Here is a 19715-nt window from a genome sequence, read left to right as displayed (position 1 = left end):
GGCATCCATTCTTTCCTTTGGTCCTTGTATATATTAGAGAACTGCAATTGTTCCAAACTTGCTGGGTGATCTTGGGCAAGTCAGTGACCCTCTCTGAGCCTCAATCCCTTCCACCATAGAATGGGGCTAACAAATGTGCATAGCTTCTCGGCCTCTACTATATCCCTCTTTTAGCAGCAATGCTCTATTCCAATGTTTTCTCTATTTGGCCCCAGACCGAGTTACTGTCCTCATTTTACAAATGATAAACTAAGGCTCAAAGAAGCTAAGTAACTTGCCTACCATTACTCTGTAAGTAGCTGAAAGTTGAGTCATTGGTTCGGGATCCTGACTGCTGCCCACAGTACCTGGGTTCCAAAAACCAACAGAGAGGGAATACGGCCTTTGACCTCTCCCCTGTAACCTGGGCGGGAGATGTGGATGGCTGACGTTCCCAGAGCCCGGCTGAAGCCGGATAAGACAACCTTCCTCCCACCCCTTTGGGAGTTGTGTGACGGCTGACCGCAGAAATCCGCTGTCTCACACTTAAACACCCCTTCAGGAATCACTCACCCACAGCCTAGCTCCGTCGCCATTTCTCTCTATTTGACCCTGCCTCCGACTCTGACTGACCTCCAAACTCACCAACCACGGCATCAGCATCGCAGTGACTCGGGCCAATGTCTGAGGAATTCGCTTTCAGGTTTTAGTGCTACGGACCAATTGTAGCGCGATGATTTGTATTGCCAGGGTTACGAGGGGCTCGGCTGGCGGTAACCAATGAGAACCTCATGATACTTGCGTCTGGGAGAGCTGATCTTTGAGGCTGGAGCTCTGCAGCCCCTCTCCTGGCCAGACAACTGGAAGGGCATGTTACTATGGAAACTCCCTCAAAGGCAGAAAATGAAAAGGAAAATAAATAGCAGTTTTACGATTTTGGGTTTTTGGTCAAATTCTAAAGCCCCTGGGGTTTAGGAAACGGTGCATATGCAGTCATAAAGTGCGTTCTACGTTATGGAGAAACTGAGTTCCAGGTCTCAAACTCTATGGCGCTCCTTTGGGGGTGGGGAGCCCACGTCTTAGAGTTGAGGAAATCCAGATCCCCTGAAACAAGCCAAAACCTGGTTTTCTCTAGCCTGACCCCCTCCAATATTCTACAGAATGGCTCCATGACTTATTTAAGGTCCTACTACAATAGCGCAAAAGCCAACTGACTGGTCTCTTTTCCTCAGTTCCCTTGAAGATGGCACACTTAGAAAGCTAGGTGTTTACCAGGCCTTGGAGGATTAAGATTACCAACTAGAAACCCCAAATCAGTGTTGGCACTTATGCATCGAAAATGTTAATAGGCTGGGCGCAGTAGGTCACGCCTGTAATCCCAGCACTTTGGGAGGCCGAGGCATGTGGATCACCTGAGATCAGAAGTTCAAGACCAGCTCTACCAACATGGTGAAACGCCATCTCTACTAAATACAAAAAATTAGCTGGGCATGGTGGTGCGTGCGTGCTTGTAATCTCAGCTACTCAGTGGGCTGAGGAAGGAGAATCACTTGAAGCCGGGAGGCAGAGGTTGCAGTGAGCCCAGATTGTGCCATTGTACTCCAGCCTGGGCAACAAGAGTGAAACTCTATCCCCCCAAAAAAGTTGGTTATGTAAACCTAGAGGGGAAATTTGGAATTAGGACAGGCCAATATGCTAATTTTTTTCCGCAACATGCTAATTTTTACAGAGGAAGCAGGTCAAAGAAATTGCCCACAGTTCCCCAGCAAGTTGCTGGTAGTCAAGTCTAAGATTCAGGTTTCTTCCCATCCACCCCCAGTCTAGTTGGCCTCTTCCAGCTAGAATAGAAGGCAACCTGAAATCAACCTTGAAGGCTTGGTTGTAGGAAGGGGGCAAAGTAAGAGGCAGATTGCTAAATCCTTCAATGTGAGGCATCAGGTTCTGTTTGGCTCCACAACCCCATTAGGTTGCTAACACTCAATTTTCTTTCCCTCCCTCCCTCCCTCCCTCCCTTTTCTTCCTGCGTCTTACTCTGTCACCCAGGCTGGAGTGCAGTGGCGTGATCTTGGCTCACTGTGATCTCGGCTCACTGCAACCTCCGCCTCCTGGATTCAAGTGATTCCCCTGCGTCAGCTTCACAAGTAGCTGGGATTATAGGCACACCACCACGCCCAACTAATTTTTGTATTTTTAGTGAAGACAGGGTTTCTCCATGTTGGCCAGGCTGGTCTTGAACTCTTAACTTCAGGTGATTCACCCACCTCTACATCCCAAAGTGTTGTTTTATAGGCATGAGCCATTGCACCCAACCTCAATTTTCTTTAAAATAAATCCACCTTAGAGCACTCACTTCCTGACAGTAAAGTCGAGTCCTATTGCTATGCAAGTCCTCTTCCTTCCCTCATCAAGCAGAACACATTTCCCTTGTTTATTTGATTTTATTAAAAACAACTTTATTTAATATGAATAAAAAGTTACAAATAACAGATTCTTCACAAAGAGCAGCAACAGCCAAAGATCACCCTCATTCCCTTTGTCCCTGAAAACGGGCCCTTTTTCCAGACCTACTTTTTCTCACCCTATTCTGAGGCAGGGATTTATTTTTTGCAGGGCAAATCAGATCTGATCTCAGGGGTTGGGGGAGGAAGAGGGTGACCTTGCAGCACAGAGATAACTTTGGCCTTGAACAACGAATGAGGCTCCCAAGGAATGCCAAAGGTAGGGCTGCAAAGGGGCAGATTGAAAGGACTGTCACACAGTGGAGTTCCTCTCCTCTCTACTGTAACAATATTCCTCGCCCTACCTAGGAAGACACTGGCTAAAATGCTGACCCCTAGCATGTCCTGCCCACTTTAAACTCTCACACTTCCAAGGAGAAGTGTTTGTGGTCCAATGCCTCAGCTAAAGTGCTTCAATAATGCATCACAGCTGCAGTAGGAGGGAATCCCTCCTCCTCTTCTTGCTTTTCCCAGAGGAAAGGCAGGTGGCCCACGTCCTTAAAGTCTCCTGGCTGCTGAAGGAACTCAGATGGCTGGGAGGGGTCAGCCCAGATATCCACAATCTTGCGCAGGGTGGAGTAGCGTTCTTCCAGCTCTGGCCCCTCAGTCTGCATGAGCAGGTTTGCTAACTCCCTGCTTAGGTCCTGAATCATGTCGTTCCGTCCTTGCTTCTCAGGCTGGCCTGTGTTTGTGACTGCACCACGATCCTGGAGCTCCCCATTGGGCCCAAGGAGGTGCTGGTACTTCTTTTGCCACCGGCGGCACACCATGGCTTCCCCAACGGGCTGCTGGCTGGTGTGCAGCAGAGCCAAAATGTGTCGGCATGGCAGGTGGTACCACTGCTGAAAGGAACAGCTGCAGCTACAGCCATCTTTGCTAACCTGGTGAGAGTCCTCTAGTAGCTGAACGTCCACGGAGGAGCCAGCCATGTCCACCAGGTGGGTGGAGTTCTGTACCACCTCCCACTCATTGTGGCACAGCTTGTAGGCTAGTTCGGAGCCACTCTGGTGCAAGGTGTCTAGCATGCCAACCTGCGAGGGCGGCACCTGTGACTGCTGCTGCACATGCACCTCCTGTGGGTCTGGCTTGGTCTCTTCTACAGGGAGCCTGTTAAGGCTCCCTCCACAGATTACAAAAGCCTTCTTGGACTTCAGTGGCATGCTTGCTGGCCGAGCTCTCTTTAACTTGGGAGGAGCTGTGGGCAAATTCTTCAAGCCTTTGGTATTAAAGAAGTCTATGTAATCCACAAAGCAGAGGATGCAGTCCAGCAGGGACTGCTGTTCCCGAAAGAGGCTTGACACCTTGCTGGTGACAATGTCTAGGCTGTCCATGTAGGTGTTACATGCAAGCAGGCCCTTCCTAACGTGCATGTACCACAGCAGTTCACAGGTGAACCAGTGTGCCTGCAGGAAGTTGAAGAGATCCTCATCTAGCAGGGCCTGGGACATCTGGCAGAGATTTTTCAGGCTGGCTTCAGAAGTGACAAACACGGCCTCCCGCAGGGCTTCCTTCATGAGCCTTTTAAAGGATGGATTTGCTGAGCTACGATGCAACTTCTTCTCTAAGAGTCGGGTTGTGTGGTAGATGGAAAGGAGGATGCGGGCCGCAGGAAAGATCTCCTGCAGGATAGCCCGGTGATGGAATGAAGGGTCCACAAAGACCACCTTGACCTTGGGCCAATCAGAGTTGAACTCTGTGAAGATGCTCAGCATCTTGGCCACGGAGGTGGCTGTCTCGGCCTTGAGCACAGCAAAGTGCACTACTCGACTTTCTCGTTCCTTGTTCTCCACCAAGAAAGCATAGAGGATGTGGCCCTGGGTGTTCTCCACCCGGTGTAGCAAGAGATTCTCTGGGAAGCGGATGAATAGGTCGCTCATCTTACTGCTCTGGAAGCTGAGCCGGTCCAGGTCTTGGCTGTCACCCACACTGAAGGAAGCCATGGAACCCTCATCTACCTTAAGGAAGTTCTTCATCACTTTTGCTATCTTGGCCAGGTCGGAAGGAGTGATGCCTTCCTGCTCTGGTTTTGAGGACACTTGTGCCTTATCTAGGCAAAACGATGGCTCAACCAGGGACTTCTCGGCAGTGTCAAGGTCTTTTTGGGCTGTGGGCTGCACAGGCTGGAGTCTCTGCAGGCACATTGTCTTTTGAGATTTGCTAATGGTGTCTTCTGAAGAACTAGCCACTTTAGAGTCACCATGTATGTGCTGTGTGTTTAGTTCACTGATAAACAGTCTATCTAGTCTCTCGTTGTACTTTAGGAGCAAGTATGCTGGGCATATATCTGCCTCCCGCGTTCTCTTCCTGTTTGACTGGGTCCGAATACAGACAAATTTCACCTGCACATACCTAGGGAAGGTAGTGGTGACAATGAGAAAGGTGCTGACCACCCCCAACCTCTTATAAAGATAAGACCCTGAAGGGGGCCGGGTGCAGTGGCTAATGCCTATAATCCCAGCACTTTGGGAGGCCGAGGTGGGAGGATCACTTGATCCCAGGAGCTTGGGACCAGCCTGGGCAAGATGGCGACACTCTGGATCTACAAAAAAAATTAAAAATAAGCCAGGAGTGGTAGCATGTTCCTGTGGTCCCAGCTATTCAAGAGGCTGAAGAAGGAGGATTGCTTGAGCCTGGGAGGTCAAGCCTGCAGTAAGCCATGTTCATGCCACTGCAATCCAGCCCAGGCAACAGAGTGAGACCCTATCTCAAAAAAACAAACAGAAAAAAAACCCCGTAGGGCCAAGTGTAGTGGTTACCAGCTGTGGTCCCAGCTACTTGGGAGGCTGAGGCTGGAGGACTGCTTGAGCTCAGGAGTTTGAGGCTGCTGTTAGCTATGCTTGTGCCACTGCACTCCAGCCTAAGCAACAGAGCAAGACCCTATCTCTTTTTTTTAAAAGTAAAGGATTTATATATTAATAGAATTAAGGAAAGAAGGAAAGCTGGGTACTCTAACATACCCCTGTAATCCCAGCCCTTTGGGAGGCCAAGGTGGGAGGACTGCTTGAGATCAGCCTGAGTAAAACAGCGAGAGACTGTCTCTAATTAAAAAAAAAAAAATTAAAAAAAAAAAAAAATCAGGGCATGTGTTCTCAGGATCTCCTGAGGGTTGTATCGGGGGAAAAAACAATAACAGCAACAAATTCCTGTGAACCAAGAAGAGATTTGCATTAACTCTCCAGTCCCAAAGTAGTCGGCTCTTTCTTTCAGAGCCTCTCCAACTACAGCTCCCTTCATATACCTCTACAGCACTTCTAAGCCCCAACTCCATTCTCTCTGTTGCCATTTGTAGCTGCCCACAATTCATGCTGAGGCAGGACATGAGGGCAAATAAATAAGCGGAATGCTCAGTTGGTTACTCCCTGTTTAAAATGTCCCCATCATTTGTGTCTTTTGGGAACTACTACTGTCTCTTCCTTCTCGAGATAGCAAAGATAAAAGTTAGGTTCCAAGGACATTGGACTAGTTCAGTGGTTCTCAACTGAACTTTTCAGGGCCTTTTGAGATTAGAGTATGTTTGGTCCTCCTCTTGAAGAGACAATATTAATGCTCATCTTTTTTTTTTTTTTTTTTTTTGAGACAAAGTCTCGCTTTGTCACCCAGGCTGGAATGCAGTGATAGGATCTCAGCTCACTGAAACCTCCGCCTCCAGGATTCATTTGATCAGGAGAATCATTGATTCTCCTGCCTTAGCCTCCTGAGTAGCTGGGACTACAGGCTTGCAGCACTGCACCTGGCTAATTATTATATTTTCAGTAGAGACAGGGTTTCTCCATGTTGGCCAGGCTGGTCTCGAATCCCTGACCTCAAGTGATCTGCCCACCTCAGCCTCCCAAAGTGCTGGGATTACAGGTCTGAGGCACCATGCTCAGCCTTTCTTTTTTGAGACAAGGTCTTGCTGTTGCCCAGGCTGGGGTCAAATTTCTGGGCTTAAGCAATCCCTCCACCTTAGCCTCCCAAGTAGAAGTGATTACAGGCATGAGCCACTGCCCCTGGCTTCTGCTCATGTTTCATTTAAAGAAAAATGTCCACATCCTAAGAAAATTTGATAACCGCTGGGCTAGATGATATTTACAGTCTTTTCTAGCTTTGTCATTCTAGGCTGAAAGTGATAATTCAAAAGAGAGGGTCAGTTAAATTGAGTATCTGTTCTTTACCTATCTCTATTCAGCCAGTTTCAAGGCCCAAATCAGGTCCCCCTTCTTAGAAAGTCTTTGTGGATACCCTCAAGTCATAGTAATTGCTCCTGCCTCTGAATTCATAGTATATAAATACTATATATAAGGGTTAGCAGATTCTCTGGGTGGCACTATACCTAGTGGCTAAAGAGGGGTCACTGGAGGCTGACTAAATTTGAATGTTGGCCCTACTACTCATAAGCTGTTCAACCTTAGGCAAGTCAATCACCTCTCTGTGTCCTCATGATAAAGTGAGATAATCTCATTAGGGTTATTAAGATTAAATGAGCCACAGGCAAAACATTTAGTCCAGAGATTGGCTCAGCCTTTTGTTTATGCTAAATACAAGTTAGCTGTTATTATCACAGCTTTTATGCCTTGTGACATTTTCTTAGATGTTTATCCAGTGGCTTTTCAGTTGGATGGGGATGTCCTCAAGTGTCAACACTGTTATTCCTCAGGGTAGTCCAAGCATCTAACACAATGCTATGCCTTCAGCAGGTGCTTATGGATGATGTACTGGATGAATGAATCATGGACCACCAGTGGGTGGGAAGGGTCACACCCATGCCTCCTCAGGGAGTGCCCCAGCCCAAAAACCAGGGGAGGGGAAAACAATCTCAGCCCCTGGCCTGATGTGGCATAGCCTAGAAGCCCCACCTGCACTTTTCCAAATACTCTAATCCAGTTGGTCCAGTTTGCTCACCTTGTGGGGCAAGCTTAGGAAAACAGGATGTGTGAGTCTCACAGTAGCAGGGTGGAGGGGCTTGGGGCTGAGAGTGTATGTGCCCAATGTGGGGGTAGTGCCAGCTCTAGCTCTGGGCCAGGAAGGGCTGGAGAATTCCAGTAGTATAGTAAGGCCAGCCAGGGCCTTACTATCTCTGCCTGTCTCTCCAGCCTTGTTTCCATCACCTTGCTTTTTGTGTCCTAGAAATGCCTACAACTCTGTGTATTCACCATGCTCTGTCTTACCTTTGTGCATGTTTGCCCCTTTGTCTGTAATTCCTTTCCTACCTTCCCTCCTCTCAAAGCTTGCTCATCCTTCAGGACTACATGCACCCATTATCTTTTCTAGGAAGTCTTCCTCCAGCCTTTAATTGGGCACTACCCTTCTGCTGACTCAACATCTTAGCCTAGCTCTAGCTCATCAAGTTATATTGACTTTATGTGCACTTAGTGAACATTTGTTGAGCTATTCCAAAGAAAGACACTAGTGAGTGCCAACCACAAAGCTCTTTGTGCCATTCCTGGCTCCATTTATGTCTGCCCCTCCCAGGGTGGGAAACTGGATGTTCTTTATGTTTCTTCTTTCTCACCTACATACAGTATGTTAACAAGTCTTTTAATTCTTCCCTTCCACTGCTATGTGTATTGAGAATTTATTATATATCAGGCTATATTAAGCCCCTAATGTGCATCATTTTATACAAGGAAAAGGATTCTATTATCATCTAATTTTACAGATAGGAAAATAAGCTTAAAGAGGTTCTCAAGGATGAGAATCTGGGATTTAATCCTCCAGCTAAGACCTGGGGATGTGGGATTTGTACTTTTTGCTTGTCTGCAGTCTGACTCATTAACCATTATGCTGCCTGTCTTCCTTCAAAATATTTCTCCTTTCTCTGAATTCCCATTTTCACCCTCCTCATCTTGACTCCCAACACATTGGTTGGGTTCAAAACTTTCTTAAGGGTCTCTAAATATACTGTTCTTTTTTATTTTTTTGAGACAGAGATTTGCTCTGTCGCCTAGGCTGGAGTGCAAGTGATGTGATGTCTCACTGCAACCTGTGCCTCCCGGGTTCAAGCCATTCTCCTGCCTCAGCCTCCTGAGTAGCTGGGATTACAGGTGCCTACCACCATGGCTGGATAATTTTTTTCTTTTTTTTTTTTTTTTTTTAGTAGAGATGGGGTTTCACTCCTGTGTAATCTCTTCCCTGACTAGACTTTGAGAGTAGAGACTATCCATCTGTAGCCTTTTGAACAACTCATATAGTGTTTGGTATAAAGAACTCAGTAAATGTTTGAAATTAAACAAATGACTTGTCCAAAGTTGTAGTTGGTAAGAGTAATAGTGTTAGGACTAGAAGCCAAGTCTTCTAAGAGAATTCTTAGAATTGATCTTCCTACTATACTGCTTATGTTATAGAAAGAACCTTTTATGCCTCAGTCATTCATACAGGTGACATTCACAGAGCATCTGGCATGTGCCAGGCACAGTGCCAGACACTGGGGACACCACTGGCTCCTTTACCTCTGTAGTTACAACAGAAAAACACAACACCTATAGAGTAGGTTGGAAGGAAGCAAGACTGGCTGACTCCTTCCAGATTCTGGTTAAGCGCTCTTATATATAAGCACTAAAGGAGATTCAGAAAAATATAACAACATCTTGTCCCCACCTTGAAGGGAGTTTATGCCTTTACCAGGGAAACAGAAATAAGTTCAGATGAATAAAACTATGGTGCTCGATGAATTCTTTCCAGAGATTTCTGTGCTTCAATGCATGTTATATTTCAATAGAAGATTAAGGGAAACAGAAAAAAATAACTTTGACTTAGTGCCCATTACGTTTGGAATTCATGATGCAAACAAGAGTAGTTTGCATCATGAATTCTAGTAGCTGGGCGCTGTGGCTCACACCTGTAATCCCAGCATTTTGGGAGGCAGAGGCGGGTGGATCACTTGAAGCCAAGAGTTCAAGACCAGCCTGGCCAACAGGGAGAAACCCCGTCTCTACTCAGAATACAAAAAATTAGTCGGGCATGGTGGTGCACACCTGTCATCCCAGCTACTTGGGTGGCTGAGGCAGGAGAATCACTTGAACCCAGGGGAGGCAGAGGTTGCAGTGAGTCAAGATCATGCTACTTACTGCACTCCAGCCTGGGCGACAGAGTGAGACTGTCTCAAAAAGGTTAAAGAAAAAAAACAAAAGAAATTCCACTTAGCTGTATGACCTTGGACAAGTTACTTCACTTCCTGTAAGCCCCTAATTTCTTATCTATGTATATATGGAATAACAATATGAATAATCAGTACCACTTAAGGTGAATTAATTTAAAAGGCTATGACAGAAATTGTTGGTTGCCAACTCAACATCCTCTGTCCCTTCCTTCCTATTTTCTTCAGTTATTGTTCCTCCCCCACACAGCTAAGTGCTTCAGGGCTAGTCTAAGCCAATTAAGGTAATCTTATTAGGAATGGGCATGGATATTGGCCCAATTCTGGGCAAAGAAACTTGATAGGCAATTGGCAGGAAATCAAGGAAGGCTTTTTTTTTTTTTTTTTTTGAGACCAAGTCTCACTATGTTGCCCAGGCTGGAGTGCAGTGGTGCAATCTCAGCTCACTGCAATCTCCGCCTCCAGGGTTCAAGCGATTCTCCTGCCTCAGCCTCCTGAGTAGCTGGGACTACAGGCACATGCCACCAGGCCCAGCTAATTTTTGTATTTTTAGTAGAGGCGGGGTTTCACCGTGTTGGCCAGGCTGGTCTCGAACTCCTGACCTCATGATCTACCCACTTTGGCCTCCCAAAATGCTGGGATTACGGGTGTGAGCCACCGTGCCCCAGCAAGAAAGGCTTTTTCTTCTGGATGTGACTCCTGCATTTGTGCCATGTGGGGAGCCTTCCTAAGGACAAAACTGAGACCTGAACATGGCAGAGTGGAAAGATGCAGAGTCCAGGCCATTGAGACAATGACCTTTGGAGGCCCACCTCTGGGCTTCCAAGTATCTGCAATTTATAAGCCATTTTGAGTCAGGGTTTTCAGCTAATTGCAGCCAAAAACATACCCAGAAACATTTCTTTTCTTTTTTTTTTTGAGACAGCGTTTTGCTCTTGTTGCCCAGGCTGAAGTGCAGTGGCATGATCTCGGCTCACAGCCACCCCTGCCTCCCAGGTTCAAGTGATTCTCCTGCCTCAGCTTCCCAAGTAGCTGGGGTTACATAGGACAGCATGGTGAAACCCCGTCTCTACTAAAAATACAAAAATTATCTGGATGCGGTGGCACATACTGTAATCTCAGCTACTCAGGAGGCTGAGGTTGCAGTGAGCTGAGACTGTGCCACTGCCCTCCAGCCTGGGTAAGAGAGCGAGACTCCGCCCCCCCAAAAAAAAAAAAAATTCCCAAAGACCATACTTCATTTCCTGTCTCACTTTTGCAACATACAAAGGATGGTTTTGTGAAAATATTTCTGAGGTTTACTAAGTTTCCCAATGGCTTAATTTAATTTTTTGCTAGGCAAATCCTCTGCTTTTCAAGTTTCTATCATCTCATTGTCCTTGTTGATTTCCCTTCTTCCTTTGTTAACTGGTATAAAGCTGAAAGTTTGTATCATCACTTTCAGGGATTTCGCCTAGTCCTGCAACTTTTGAGAGCCGTGACATTTCAGTCTGCGGTCAGTTTTATTTGCCTTTGCATTACCTTGATGCCTATGGAATTTCTTCATCAGCCGGAAATTGACTACCAAACATGTTAATGGGACTGGCAGGGATAAGCAGAGGGATGGTTAAGTAGTGACTAATTTTATAAGTAGTTAGCAAGATTTTTGTGTGATGACTTTTGCTTTTCTATATAGCCTTGTGACTATGGATACTTGGATAATGAAAACCCTGATAATAAGGGTCCTGCCTAAGGCGCAGTAGGATTAAATGAGACAATGCCTGTCAAGTTCCTAGCACAGAAGGGAATGAGCTCCCACAAAGTGTTTACAAATGGAGGCTGTTAACCCAAACAGCAATGGAGAATGACACCTGAGTTCTTCATAGTTTCGTGCCATTGCACTCCTGTCTGGATAACAACAGCGAAACTCCGTCTCAAAAAAAGAAAAGAAAAGAAAAGAAACATCAATCCCCTAAATGGTATAACAAAAAGAAAAGCAATTGATATAAAAATGTGATGCGGGAAACTGAGCATAAAGTCACAGACTCTTCCCAGCTGATAGCGCTGTTCAAGAAAAATGAAAATGAAGGCCACATTTAGATATATTCCAGGGCCAACTGTCCACAGCCACTAGCCAGAATTTAAGATATTCTGAGTCCCTGAAATGCTAGCTCTAATCAGTTGTAAACAAAACACAAAGCTTTACATCCTTGTCAGCATGATTCAGTAACATTAAAGGGATCAGTTATAGACAAAACAGTGTGAAGAGCTCTCCTGGCTGTAAACAGATGTTAATGTATAACAGCCAATCACAAAAAAGGTCAAAATACCTCCTCCTTTAGGCTTTATTAACACTGCCCTCTCTACTGTGACTGGAGCTTACCAATCTCCAACTGTTCTTTTGTGTGCATAATAAAAATTTTTCTAACTTGATCTGATTTTATTTTTGATATGAACTTTTGGTCATTTGGTGGTAATATCCAGAGCACATTTCTTTGACTCTCTTTTAAATAACGACTACTTTCTATTATATGCTATAGTTACAGCTTCAGTAAACATTTACTGAGCACTGTTTCAGCTGTTACATGCATTTTCCTTTTCTTTTTTCTTTCTTTCTCTCTCCCCCCACCCATTTTTGAGGCAGGGTCTGGCTCTGCTGCACAGGTTAGAGTGCAGCGGTGAAAACATGGCTCCAAACTCCTGGGCTCAAGTGATCCTCCAGCCTCAGCCTCCTGAGTAGCTGGGACCACAAGAACATGCCACCACAACCAGTTTAATTTATTTTATTTTTTGTAGAAGTGGGGTCTCGCCATGTTGCCCAGGCTGGTCTCGAACTCCTGGGCTCAAGCAATCCTTCCACCTTGGTCTCCCAAGTGCTGGGATCACAGGCCTGTGAGCCACTGCCCTTAGCCTGAATTTTCTTATCGCCACATCCTTCTCATTTTTTAAATGATGAAACTGTGTCAGGAGGTTAAGTTTTGCCCAAGATCAAGAGCAAAGGCAGTCTCTTTTAATCCAGAGCTCTTCCTTTTAACTGTTAGGCCAGCTTTTCTAGAAAAAGAATTGCCAATAACATTTACATCTGCCTAACCACCCATATAATACTTGCACTATTATTTTCAATTTTTTTTTTTGAGATGGAGTCTTGCTCTATCACCCAAGCTGGAGTGCAATGGCGCAATCTTAGCTCACTGCAACCTCCGCTGAGTTCAAGGGATCCTCCTGCCTCAGCCCCGAGTAGCTGGGATTACAGAGGTCCACCATCACACCCAGCTAATTTGTGTATTTCTAGTAGAGATGGTTTCACCATGTTGGCCAGGCTGGTCTCCAACTCCTGGGATTACAGGCATGAGCCACCACATCCATCTGCAAATGGTTTTCTTTAAATTAGGTCACTTGCTTCACTTTGCTTAATATCATCTCAGCCGACCACCCAGTAGTATGTGTATTTGGCTGCAGAAACATGTACTAAATTACGGCCTAAAAACATTTACCCCACCTATCCTCCAGTCCTCCAAGACATCCCCATATCACTCAAAAAGCCGAAGACACTGAGCTCTACACAGAGCCAGTGTGCAATAAATGATCCAAGAATGTCCTTATAACATCACAACCGCAGTCAACTTGTCTCTGCTAAAGACCTGTGCTGCTCATGAATTCACCACTTCCTAAGCTATCTCAGTCCACTGTTGTCCTCAGGGGTGGAGCCTACAATTTATTCATCTTTGTACTCCTGGCCCATGGTAAACACTCAGCCTCTTACTACAAGTTTGTTAAGGGAAAAATTAACAAGTGACATTAGAAAGCTATTAGAGCCCAGTGGCTAAGTACAACAGTCAAGAGCTCCGTCAGGAAATAGGCTAGGTCTAATCTTCAGTTCTTTTCATTGTTGTTTTGAGACAGAGTCTTGCTCTGTTGCTCAGGCTGGTGTGCAGTGGTGTTAGCTCACTGTAATCTCCCCTTCCTGGGTTCAAGTGATTCTCCTGCCTCAGCTTCCCAAGTATCTCAGATTACAGGTGCACACCACCATGCCTGGCTAATTTTTGTACTTTTAGTAGAGACAGGGTTTCACCATGTTGGCCTGTCTGGTCTCGAACTCCTGACCTCTGGTGATCAGTCTTCCCTGGCCTCCCAAATTGCTGGGATTACAGGCATGAGCCACCACGCCTGGCCCTACACTATTTGTCTCTTAATGTTTGACTTCTCCTGACTCTGTCTCTCCATCTGCAAAATAATATACTACTTATGGACTATTTGTTATCTGCAAGGCACTGTTTTAAGCACTTTACATGTATTAACTAATTTAATGGGAACAACAAAATTTGCCTCTTGGACAAAGCTATTCAGAGAACCTGGTCAGGTAATAAAGGTGAATGTGCTTTGTAAAGTAGCTGCAAAATCTCAGGGCTGACAGTTTTTTTCTGAGCAAGAGCCTGCATTGGTTTAGGGTGTCAACCAGCACCCCTACCCTTGCCTGACAACCAGAGTAAGTGTCACCATCACCCCTCCACACAGCACCCCGGGTTTGTCCTTTGGAGCTCTACTACCACTTTAAAGAAGTTATTATTTCTGTGATTATATATTAGTATTTATCTCCACAAGAGTAGAGATTCAATTTATCTTTTTCAACAACGTATCTCCAGACACTAGCATGAAGCAAATTTTCAGTAACTGAAACAAACAACTGAAAAAAAGAATCAAGGAAACCACGAAAATAAAATCAATGAAACTGCCCATAGAGTGAAATAATTTCCAAGATATATTGATAAGTCAGAAAAGCCAGGTGCAGAAGGCTATGTCTAAATAGTATGCTGCCACTGTGTTAAAACAACAAAAAGATGCATATGCATATACAAGACATGTTTGTTCAGCCTCAGTGTCTCTCAGGAAGGTAACTCTGATTGCCTCTACGTAATGCAGTGGACTGGGCACAGCGGCTCATGCCTGTAATCCTAGAACTTTGGGAGATGGAGGAGGGAGAATCACTTGGGCCTAGGAGTTCAGTATCAGCTTGGGCAACATAGTGAGACCTCGTCTCTATGAAAAATAAATAAATAAATAAATAGGCTGGGTGCAGTGGCTCCCAGCTGTAATCCTAGCCCTTTGGGAGGCCGATATGGGTAGATCACTTGAGGTCAGGAGTTTGACACCAGCCTAACCAACATGGCAAAACCCTGCCTCTCCTAAAAATGTAACAGCCAGGCATGGTGGTGCAAGCCTATGGTCCCACCTTCTTGGGAGACTGAGGCAGGAGAATCACTTGAACCCGGGAGGCAGAGGTTGCAGTGAGCTGAGATTGCGCCACTGCACTCCAGCCTGAGTGACAGAGGAAGACTCCATCTCAAAACAAATAAATAAATAAATGAATAAAAATGAAATAAATAGATTTTAAAAATGCAGTGGAAGTGACCCTTTTAGTCCCTTCTGTACTGTTTGAAAAACAATTTGATTATGTTAATCACTCAAAAACACACACACTCTTTATGTATTTATTTTATTTTGAGACAAAGTCTCGCTGTGTCACCCAGGCCGGAGTGCGGTGGCATGATCTTGGCTCACTGCAACCTCTGCCTCCTGGGTTCAAGTGTTTGAATTGCACCTGGCCCAAAAACACTTTTAAAATTGTTCCCCTTCAAAAACAAAAATAGGTCCAGCATGGTGGCTCACATCTATAATCCCAGTACTTTGGGAGGCCAAGCAGGAGAATAGCTTGAGACCAGGAGTTTGAAATCAGCCTGGGCAACATAGCAAGATCCTATCTCTAACAAAGTTTTTTTTAAAAAATTAGCCTGGCATGAGGGTACATGCCTGTAGTCCTAGCAACCTGGGAGGCTGAGGTAGGACGATTACTTGAGGTAAGGATTTCAAGGTTATGGTGAACTATAATCTTCCCACTGTACTTTAGTCTGGGCAGTAGAGCAAGACCTTGTCTCCTAAAACAAACAAAACAAACCCCAACCCACCACTCTGATTATCAATCTTGCAATTTCCTTTCCTGCTGCTCCAGCACAAATCCTTCCTTCTAGCTAAGCAGGTGTCTCCTCATGTCTTTTGTAGATACATGCAAACATACATCACTGCTTGCACCCCCCTTTTTTTCTTTTTGAGACAGGGTCTTACTCTGTTGCTCAGGCTAGAGTACAGTGTACAGTAGTGTCATCATAGCTCACCGCAACCTGCAACTCCTGGACTCAAGCAATCCCCCTGCCTCAGCTTCCAGAGGAGCGGGTACTACAGGCACACACCACTATGCCTAGCTACTTTTTGTATTTTTTGTAGAGATGGGGTTTTGGCATATTGCCCAGGCTGGCCTCAAGTCATCTGTCTGCCTTAGCCTACCAAAGTGCTGGGATTATAGGTGTGAGCCACCATGCCTGGCTCCTAATTTTTAAATTTTTTTTTGTGGAGACAGGGATCTCATTTTGTTGCCCAGGCTAGTCTTGAACTCTTGGTTTCAAGCAATCTTCCTGTCTCAGCCTCCCAAAGTATTAGGATTACAGGTATGAGCCACGGTGCCTGGCCCATCGCTGTTTTCTAATAGAAGCACATCATGTTTATATCTGCACTAACTCACACCATTTTTCCCTCCAGGATATTAATCTTCTTGTGGCAGGCAGAATGTTCCCTTGTAGATGCCCTTGTAATCCTAGAATCTGTGAATATGTTAGGTTACATAGCAAAGGAGAATTAAGTTGCAGATAGAATTAAGGTTGCTATCAGCTGACTTGAAAATAGGAAAATTATCTGGGATTATCTGGGTGGGCCTAATATAATCATGAGGATCCTTAAAAGTGGAAGAGGGAGGCAAAAGAGGGAGTCAGAGACATGATGACAGAAGTAAGGTCAGAGTGATGTGATGACTCAACCTGCTACTGCTGCCTTTGAAGATGGAGGAAGGGTGCCATGAGCCAAGGTGTGTTGGACAGCCTCTAGGAGGTGGCAAAGGAAAGGAAAGGGATTCTTCCCCAGGGACTCCAGAAAGAAGTGCAGCCCTGCAGACATCCTGATTTAGCCTGGTAAGTCCTGTGTCTGACTTCTAACCTAAAAAACTCTAAGATAATAAATTTGTGTTGCTTTGCACCACTAAAAACTCATAATTTGCTAGAGCAGCAAATAGAAAACCAGTACACCTTTCGACAGCTCTCCATCTTTGGGGACCCAGCTCAAGCCTCCCTTTCACTCTTACATCTCTAGCTTGCAGCAACTTTTCTGAGTTCCTGCAGCACCTGTTTCCCTGAATCACACTGTTAGTACTTAATAACTCACTCATTCAATAATTATTTAATGTCTGCTATGGATCACACTGTGCCTAGACACTGGGGATGGTCTTCCTGAAGGGTGTTTGGGAGCAATTGTGATTTTTTTTTTTTGTATTCCTCTCATTACTTAGCAAGATCCTACCCATAAAGGACAAGGTCCAAACACCTCACAATGGTATCTGAAGACCCCTAGACTACACCTCCTGCCAAACATGGGATCCCTCACTGTTTCTCTAACATGCCACTTTCTTTCATCTATCTTTGTCTTTGTTCCTGCAGGTCCTTCTGCACAGCAACTTCTGGTCAAATGTCTCCATGCTACTCAGTAATTAACCACAATTCTACTCTAGCATTCTACATGCATTTACAGCCCAGAGAAACCATTAATTCCAGTGAGAAGACTTTCCCCACCTCCCAGGCATTTGTCACTTCTTTCTCTGTATATTTCCTCTTTTTTCTTTCTTTCTTTTTTTTTTGAGATGGAGTCTCACTCTGTCACCCAGGCTGGAGTGCAGTGGTGTGATCTCGGCTCACTGCAACCTCCACCTCCCAGTTTCAAGCGATTCTCCTGCCTCAGCCTCCTGAGTAGCTGGGAATGCCGGCACATGCCAACACGCGTGCTATTTTTTTCTTTTTTTTTTTTAAGTAAAGATGGGGTTTCACCATATTGGCCAGGCTGGTCTCGAACTCCTGACTTCGTGATCCACCCACCTTGGCCTCCCAAAGTGCTGGGATTATAGGGGTAAGCCACCGTGCCCGGCCCTTTTTTTTTTTTTCTTTTCGCTCATTCCTTTTAAAGCATTTATCACATGCAAATTTGCTTGAGTTCAAGTTTATCCTAGCTCTCTGGGGAGAGTTTGAGCACTTATTCATCTTTATGTCATCTATACCCAGCATAGCACTGGACTTCAGAATAGTGGAAAGAATATAGCCTGGCTCTCTAATTGAGGAGCTTTAGCCAAGCATCTCAATCCAAGTCTCAAACTCAGGTATGCTGTAACTCTGAGTTGGCCCACATGCTCTGAGTTAAAATTTGAATAGATATCCAATTTTTATTTATTTTCTTTTTTTTTTAAACTTAAGAACTGTGGTTCAGAAGGATCCATTTTTATTTTTTTACTTATTTTTTTTTTTAGAGATGGGGTTTCACCATATTGGTCAGACTGGTCTCGAATTCCTGACCTCGTGATATTCCCACCTCCCAAAGTGCTAGGATTACAGGCGTCAGCCACCACACCCAGCGATATTCAATTTTTTTTAATGGAAAAATCCACATAAAGTATGGATTTCTGACAACTCTTGACCAAAATTCTGGCAACACTAGATCTTTATTTTCACATGGCAACAATCAGCTGGAGCTGATTAGATGGCATCTGCTCTTCATTTTGCCCAATTCACACTTCTGTCGTCCCTAGCACAAAGACCTGGTGTTGGTTACTATTTCATCATTCTTTTTCTTAAAGTTCAAAGTTAAAATTTTCTTATATAGGCAGTTTCACCTAAACCCTGAAGGCATTTGAGTTTTCAACCTCTGTCTTAACCTCTAAGCCTGACTTCTCATCTGTCAAATGGGAAAAAATAACATCCACAATTCTGAAAAAAAGCCCTGCAGGGTAAAGCATGCATAAAGCAGAGAACACTGCCTGGCACATGGAAAGTGTTTGAAAAACGGTTAATATAAGGAACTCAAAAACCATTTACAAAATGAATGAATAGGCCAGTGTGGTGGCTCATGCCTGTAATCCCAATACTTTGAGATGCTGAAAGATCGCTTGAGTCCAGGAGTTTGGGAACAGCCCGGCCAACGTAACAAGACCCAGTCTCTATAAAAATAAAAAAAAATTAGCCAGGCCTGGTGGCACGCGCCTCTAGTCCCACTACTTGGGAGGCTGAGGTGGGAGGATCGCTTGAGCCCAGCGGTTGAAGGCTTCAGTGAGCTATGATTGTGCCACTGCACTCTAGTGTGGGGGACAGAGACCCTGTTTCAAAAAATATATAAGAACTAAAAACTGAATGAATGAATGAATGAACGAACATTCAAATGCCCATGTGACTGTTTAGTAAAGAGGAGACTGAAGAAGGAAATTATCGCCAAGGTGTTTTTATCCGTTTATGAAGGCCATACTTTGTGTTTGGGTTACTGCAGCTTCTCAAAACAATATGGGAGAAACTGCAGTGATAAATTCCAGAAAAGCCTGTGAATGGAGTGAAAGTGAAGTGGGTGGTCAAAAAGCGATTGCCGTGGAGGCTTAGCTCGCTTCACAAGGCACACAGCAGGTGTTCAGTGAGTGTCTGTTGAATAAATGGCCACGCAGACCAATGCCTGCCAACGCATCCCCTCCTCCTCCAGGCAGCCCTCCGGAGGTCCAGCCTCCTTCCCACCCTCCTGCCCCGCCCCACCCCGCCCCGCCCGCCCTTACAGGACGTCCTCGCGGATGGAGGTGCCATGGTTGAGGTTGTGGAAGCGGACGGAAACGCAGTCCCTGAGAATGAAGGAGCACCTGTTCTCCCTTTTGTAGGCACTGAAGCACTCCTTGAAGTCCTCATAGGTCTTGAAGCAGCTGCCCAGCTCCATGGCCGCCCCCACAACCCACACTAAGGGTTGGTCCCAGCCCGGGCCCAAGATCACACCAGGGGTCAAAGGTCACACTATGAGGGTTTACAGGTTGTCGTGGGCCCAGAACGCCTTAAGGGTCCGCCCCAACTGGGTGACCTATTCTGGAACTCAGGAGGAGTCCTAGAACTGACCGCATTACAAGAGGAAGGGGGTGTCTTTGCTATCAGACAGGGGAAATGACACTCAGTCCTTATTATCTAGTCCCGAGGTTCCGCCCCCTCACCGGCACATCCAGTCACACACAGGATAAGCAGACTGGCATTCATTTTCTCCAATTGTTAGAGAAAGAGGGCCACACCCACCAGAAG

General features: G+C 45.4%; 3 protein-coding genes across 6 annotated transcripts in view; all 3 read right to left on the bottom strand.

Annotated features, from left to right (window-relative positions):
- The window catches only part of SNX21 (sorting nexin family member 21), a 45707-nt gene that overhangs the window by 2571 nt on the left and 23421 nt on the right, over positions 1-19715 (bottom strand). The window lies entirely within an intron of this gene.
- The window catches only part of ZSWIM1 (zinc finger SWIM-type containing 1), a 45384-nt gene that overhangs the window by 2571 nt on the left and 23098 nt on the right, over positions 1-19715 (bottom strand). For 2 of the 3 annotated variants that reach the window (XM_078371766.1, XM_002747601.6), the window contains exon 1: positions 553-605. The exons of the other annotated variant lie outside the window; for it this stretch is intronic. The gene's annotated coding sequence lies outside the window, so the exon portion shown is untranslated. Of the gene's footprint in view, positions 1-552; positions 606-19715 lie in introns of those variants that run through there. 3 annotated transcript variants of the gene reach the window in all.
- ZSWIM3 (zinc finger SWIM-type containing 3) lies at positions 2407-19576 on the bottom strand. Its single transcript, XM_002747600.7, has 2 exons — positions 19211-19576; positions 2407-4826 (listed from the first exon to the last, which is right to left on the bottom strand). The coding sequence occupies exons 1-2, from the start codon at positions 19363-19365 to the stop codon at positions 2891-2893; spliced, it is 2091 nt and encodes a 696-aa protein (XP_002747646.3). The 5' UTR covers positions 19366-19576; the 3' UTR covers positions 2407-2890.

The sequence above is a fragment of the Callithrix jacchus genome, chromosome 5 (genome assembly GCF_049354715.1).
Source record: "Callithrix jacchus isolate 240 chromosome 5, calJac240_pri, whole genome shotgun sequence".
Lineage (NCBI taxonomy): Eukaryota > Metazoa > Chordata > Mammalia > Primates > Cebidae > Callithrix > Callithrix jacchus.
The sequence above is the reverse complement of the archived record's forward strand: the minus strand, read 5'-3'. Positions and strand labels throughout refer to the sequence as shown.

Coding starts and splice junctions, on each gene's coding strand:
- ZSWIM3 (XM_002747600.7), bottom strand. CDS start 19,365: ATGGAGCTGGGCAGCTGCTTCAAGACCTATGAGGACTTCAAGGAGTGC. Junction 4,827..19,210: donor TCCATCCGCGAGGACGTCCT/GTAAGGGCGGGC, acceptor TACCTTCCCTAG/GTATGTGCAGGTGAAATTTG.